Here is a 6,488-nt window from a genome sequence, read left to right on the forward strand (position 1 = left end):
GCCTCCCAGGTTCATGCCATTCTCCTGCCTCAGCCTCCCAAGTAACTGGGACTACAGGCGCCCGCCACCACACCCGGCTAATTTTTTTGTATTTTTAGTAGAGACAGAGTTTCACCATGTTAGCCAAGATGGTATCGATCTCCTGACCTCATGATCCACCCACCTCGGCCTCCCAAAGTTCTGGGATTACAGGCATGAGCCACCGCGCCTGGCCACAATAATTTTTCTTGTGTAAGCACGTAACACAGTTTTAGATAGAACTACAAAGAAAATCAACAAATCCACTATCATAGCTGGATACTTCAAACACCTTCCAACAGTAGTTGATAGATCCAGCAGGAAGAAAACCAGTGAGGATACAGATGATCTAAACAGTACTCTCCATCCACTAGATCAAATTGGCATTTATAGAGCCCCCCATCCAGCAACAGCAGAACACAAATTCTTCTCAGGCCCACATGGAATATTCTTCAGGACCAACCACATTCTGGGCCATAAAAGACACCTTAACAAATTTAAAAGAACAGAAATCACACAAAATACATTATCAGATCACTGTGGAATTAAACTCAAAATTAATGACAGAACAATTCCTGGAAAATTCCCAAATATTTGGAAATTAAACAACACACTTCTAAGTAACCCATGGGTCAAATAAATCTCAAAAGAGAAATTAAAAAATATTTTGAACTAAGTGATAATGAATATACAAGTTACCAAAAATCTGTGGAATGCAGCTAAAGCAGTGTTTAGAGGGAAATTTATAAAATACATATATTAGAAAAGAAGAAATATCTAAAATCTATAGTCTACGCTTTGAAAACTAGAGGAAGAAGAACAAATTAAGCCTGAAGAAAGCAGAAGGAAAAAGCGTCAGTTATTAAATTCTGGCACCAAACTGAGCCTCTTGCCTGACATCTTTATAAGTGGGGTTGAAAGGGAAGAACTTTCTCACTCTGTGGCTCAATGCAGTTTAGTGACACCTCCGTGCACCTCTCACACCATGGCTCACACTGCCTATGGAAGGTGCTGTGTCCTGCTCCTCCCCTGGCTTTTGGAAACAGGTACCACAGTGCTTCAGGGTGGACTTTAGGGTGCTGTGGTCTTCACCACTCTAAAGCTACCATGGAATAGTAAGTGATAGATTTTTGTTGTTTTCAAACTTGTTGCCAATTGCCCATCTATAAGCACTTTGCCTCTGTTAGGGGACAAGAGAGCTATACAGGCAAACAATTGGCCAAAGTTCTAACTTGGCAAATCTTTTGGTTAACCAAAGGAGCCAGAATAAGTCTCACAAGTATAACTAAGATCTTAGCTTGGGATAACCTATTAGTTCATTAGTGTAGGTCAATACCTCGAGGGCCTACACCATGAATGGGGAGTCCAGCGAAGTCATATGGCTGGAAGGGACTGGAAGGGAAGGAGGCATGGACATGAAAGGGTGAGGTGAGGCAGCAGAGCCCAGGGTAGGAAGGGCCCTCCCCAGGATTGTGGGGAGTAAAGGAAAGATGTCTATAACTACTTGCCTATAACTATTTGTCCCTGGTTGTGATCAGAGGATGATGAGGGCCCCCACTGTGCCTCTGAGACAGAGTGAGGACTCTGCACAAAGTTCTGATGCAGGAATACCAGTTGAGAAGCCACAGGTTCCCTAAAGCCATGCCAGGTGAATATAACAGTCCACCCAGAGGGCCTTCCATCTTCCTTACCCCTGCCGGATCAAATCATACTTGATGGTTATAAAATCTTGGGGATCTGGAGAAGCCACACAGGTATCCACGAAGAGCATCAAGTTGGGATTGGGGCTGTGGAGGGTGGCTTGGAGGAAGACCTCTTTCCTCTGGCTGTCATAGTAGGGCACCATGCCTCCTACAGGCTGGGACTCAGGGGACTGGAGGAAGGATATGGACACGGTGTAGCCAGCACCCTCCGTCAGAGCGTCATCCTCGTGAATGATTTCAACTGTGGATGGACCGTCCACCCTACAGGTGAACTTCAGCTTGGGCACCTTGTGCCGCACGATGACTTGGCCAGGGTGATCCCGTGTCCGGCCTCTGATGGAGTTGGAGTAGCTGAGGGAGCCGAGGTGCTCCTGTGAGGATGAGAGAAGAGCTGTGAGCAGCACTCTTGACTCCCTGACAAGCACCTGCCTCCATGAGCTGAGACCTCTCTTTCCCACCCTACTTGGTGCCAGCTTGCTGACCTGCAGGAGGGAGGACCTCCTGGGGCCAGACCTCTGTGGTACTTAACACCACAAAAGGGTGACATGACATGTGGGGTGCATGCAGGGAGCCCCCAGTGGGCAAGTCTGGACTGTCCCTTCCATCCTATGAGGACAAAGCTGTTGTACTAGCTGTGAGCTGGGGTGGCAGGTCCAGCTGCTCCAAGCCCCCCTTCTCCACAAGCTCCATTCCTGCAGGCTCCCGAAGGCCAACCCCCCCTCGCCCCCTGGGCTCTTGTCCTCTCTTTGGTCTCTTCCCTGCCCTCGACTCCAGACCAGTACTGGCTCCATGTGAGCTGTGGGCCTGGCCCTGCTGAACTTCACTCCCAACCTTCAAATCCCACATGACTTGCAGGAAGTAAGGCTGTGCTGGGGCCAAAAGGGAGGGGTCCCTGCCTCTCATGCCCTGTGTAGATGCCTATAGGCTCAGCCTGCCCAGGAACATTTGCTCAAAGAAGCCTCAGCTTGTGGGACTCAGATCTGTGACATTCTGCTTGGAACCTCCAAGAACTGCCCTGTCAGCTTAGGCCAATGTTTATCAACTTTATTCTACCATGGCCCCACTAAGGAGCCTTTGTAGACATCTTACTCATCCTGGCCACTCTCAAACCCTGTCTATGAATTATAATACAAGTACACTGTTTATATACCAGATATGTATCTGGGCTTGAGCTAGAAAGAAAGACATTATTATTTTTGCCTCTAAGAACCAGTATCTATCTCCCCTGCCACCCATAAAGGTGACATTACTCTCCTTGAGAATCCCTGACTTAGAATAAAAGTCAAACTCCTCACCCACATGGTCCTGCCCCCCTTCCACTCTAATCTTGGGCTTCCTGGCCTCCGGTCTCTTCCCGAAAGCCCCAAGGCTGCGGCCGCCACAAGACCTCAGCCCTGGCTGATCCCCACATCCTCTGCCTGGCTGCCCCACCCCAGTGCAGGCTCAGCTTCCCAGCCACCAGCCTACTCAACATGGCTTCCCTTCCACCCCCAAATGACTCTTCTACCCCTCCCTTGTTTTCCTGTCTTCTTAACCTCTTTTGGTATAAAAAGGACCCTGGTTTGTATTTGGTCCAATCCTGTCCCCGTTTTCGTGAATGTAAGGGCCATGGAGCAGGGGCTCTGTTGGTCTTGTGGCGGCTGTGTCCCCAGTACCTAGAAGGTGACCCATCCACTGACTCCGAAAGCAGACATGGACCTCTGTGCAGCAGTGTTTTCCTTATCAGTGCTCCCTGATCCTGCTGACTGCTACCCCAGCACCCTGGTCAGCTCACGGGGTTTTCAGGGGAAGCTGAGCCAGCCAGGCCAAAAAGAACATTTGCAGGGTCTTCCCTCATGGCCCAGAAGCTTCCCTGGGGGTGCCCACTTCCCAGTCACAGGGGGCATGGATTCTGGGGCAGAAACTTCTGAGGTTAAAAAGCAGAATTCTCAAAACAAAAAAGATAAGAATGACTGTGATCTGTACAATGAAATAGACAAAATGTGAATGAATTGAACCTCTAACAATGTCAAGGGTTTCCTGGCCTCATGTTTGTGTCTAATCAGGGGATGTAAAAGAATAGAGGAGCAGTATGGGGATCTTGCTTGGGAGCAGGTTACCTTGTTTAAATACTGAGAAAAATATTTTCTGTGGTCATACACTCTCCCTATATCTCTGGTGTACTTGCTTCCTTAACTTCAATACCATTGTTTTGTGAAATAAAACGGTGGTCAAGGAAAATTAAATAAACATATGTATGCCATGATTTATAAATGTCCTAAAGGTTTGCTTTCTTGATCATGGAATGCGGTTACCTGCTTAGAAACCCAGCAGTCAGATGGGCAAGTGGACAGTCTGTCTTCCCACATGCCTGTCACCATAGCTTGCACGTGGTAGGTGTGCACCAATGCTCAATCAAGAGGCATGTGTGGAAAATACATTGCCTCTGGAGTGAAAATAATATACCATCTATCCATCCACTCATCCCTCCACACATCCATCAGCCCATCAGCACTCACTACTTGTTATTGTGTATCCCAAATTCCCCAAAGGAAGGAAAGTTTCAAACTAGTGAGCTGCTCTATGTCTCACCAAACTCAGAAATGAAGTTATGGTTTGCACTTTCCCTCTGTCCTTACACAGGTTTTTAATAGGTGGTTGAATTTCCCAAACTTTTCACCACAGAAGGGTAGCACCACCTGGGAAGTGTCCTACCTTCTGGATAGTGCCACAGTGGCCATAGGGAATGTTGAAGATCAGGTAGCATCCCATGACTTTGGGGCGACATAGCTCATCATTTAAGTGGATGTCCCAGGAGGAGTAGCCCAGCCTCCGGAGATAGCCTCGGTCAATGACAGCTTGGAAGAGGTGAGGCAAGCAGGATAGCTGGGCTGCAGGAGGGGAAGATGGAGAAATCCTTACAAAGAGAAACTGGTTCACTGGTCATATAGCTCCTGGGTGCAGGTATATCTTTACTTCATTAAACTACCATGAACAACGCCCTCAACTGGAGCTGGCTCAGCTCTCCTCACATCCCACCCTTGACTTGACTTTCATTAATTTTACTTATACCCACCCTTTTCCAAGAAGCCTTTGAGGTCACACCACACCCATGGGGAATCCTACCCATAGCCCATGTTCCATGAATGGCTCATTTCTCATGTTGAGAACCTTGTGCCTGAACATGATCTATCTTGGTCTTTATATGGAGGTTAGTTGGAGAAAGGGAGTCTGGGTGCAAAGGGACTTTTTCCCAACCTCCTAAAACCCAGCGAGTGGGTGGAAATCCAGAGATCTCAGTGGAAACACAGAAGCAGGTCCCTCTCACAGCCTGTTCTTTCTCCCCCACTTGGCTGCTTTCTTAGCTCCCCCATCAGCATCCTTAGCCTCAGACCCTAGAGGGGAGAAGACTTTACCATTGTCCTTAGGCACAAGAGAGTCAGCCAGACCTGGTGAGAGAAGGATGAAAACAAATGTCAACTGTGTTGGAAAACGGCAAGAGGATAATGTAGCTGGTAGTAGACATGAAGTGTAGGGGAATGGGATCATTTGATTTTGCTACTAAAGCTGGGGTACAGTGGTATGAGAATTTTCCAGGGCATGCAAAGGAAAGATGGCCCAGGGCTTCCTGATGGAGCTGGAGCCTGGCATGTGTGAACTAGAGTTGAGAATACATGTGTCATCAATTCCAAGATTTACTGGAGCAAGAGAAAAGCAGACACATGGCTTCTAAAGTTATAATGCTATCCTGTGCATGAACACTGATTGGTGTCCTTTCCCAAGCACAGGACAGACTTGGAGCCTCAAGCTGGGAAAGATGTAATTTGCAGATATCAGTCTTCTTCAGCTCAGAAGCAAGGCAGGACAGTACCCCAGAGCCCAGCCCAGGAAGCATGGCCAGCTAGGTTCACTGAACCCCTGAGTGAACGTCCAAAGGACTCACTTGGTATATAATCCAAGAATGGAAAATGGATTGTCATTTAGAATCGGTCCCCTGACAGCATCAGGAACAGCTGGAACCAGGAACTGACATAATCAAAACAAGGATCTGGAAGGTGAGGGCCCCATGACCCTAGCACACATTCATACTCCTTGGCTGGGTGTGATTCATGTCTGTCTTCAGGGGCCTCTGACAGCTTTTCTATTTGGGTCCCGTGTCTGTGCCAAACAAGGCAACATCTACAAAGGCAAAAGCAATGGCAACAATTCCTTTGATTTACCGGTAAAAAGCTAAGAATAGAATAGACAAGGTAAGCTCAGACTTGCATATCAAATTTTAGAATTCTGTAACTCCTTGAGGTTTAGGGTAAGTTTAGGACACATATAAAGAAGCACCGCTCCATACAGAAGGTAGTCAACCTTTTGAAGTCAGAATCCTCAGATGTTGGGTGATAAAATACATTCTAAGAAAGGTATAGGCCAAATCTTGGATGAAAGGGACACCAGAGGAGCCAGGGACACCCTGGGGTGTCTTTCTGACTTCCGAGGGATAGGTCCAGGTGACGAGGAGTGTCTATCCAGAACTATGCTCTTGAAGCCCTCCTCCGAGATGGAAAGAGGGACTGGACAAATTGTAGACAAACAGCAGCAAGTTCGATGGCCTTAGTCATTTTGTTACACAGTTACTCCTTCCTTTGACCCCATCATCGTTTAGCTGTATTTCAGAACCAATACCGCGCTGAACTGGAACTGGACAAAAGTGATGAGTGTGTCCCCAAGCTTGGATGATTTACCACCAAGGGCACCGAACCAGCATGCCCTCGGTAGCATAGGATCTGGGACCCTGGC

General features: G+C 47.6%; 1 protein-coding gene across 1 annotated transcript in view; it reads right to left on the reverse strand.

Moving 5' to 3' along the window:
- The window catches only part of LOC105503404 (deleted in malignant brain tumors 1 protein-like), a 72,270-nt gene that overhangs the window by 4,836 nt on the left and 60,946 nt on the right, over positions 1–6,488 (reverse strand). Inside the window, exons 21-22 of the mRNA XM_011930302.1 lie at positions 4,416–4,591; positions 1,710–2,092 (exon numbers count right to left, since the gene is read on the reverse strand). Coding sequence (XP_011785692.1) covers positions 1,710–2,092; positions 4,416–4,591 — 559 coding nt within the window. The remainder of the gene's footprint in view (positions 1–1,709; positions 2,093–4,415; positions 4,592–6,488) is intronic.

The sequence above is a fragment of the Colobus angolensis genome, unplaced genomic scaffold, assembly GCF_000951035.1.
Source record: "Colobus angolensis palliatus isolate OR3802 unplaced genomic scaffold, Cang.pa_1.0 Scaffold85, whole genome shotgun sequence".
Taxonomy (NCBI): Eukaryota; Metazoa; Chordata; class Mammalia; order Primates; family Cercopithecidae; genus Colobus; species Colobus angolensis.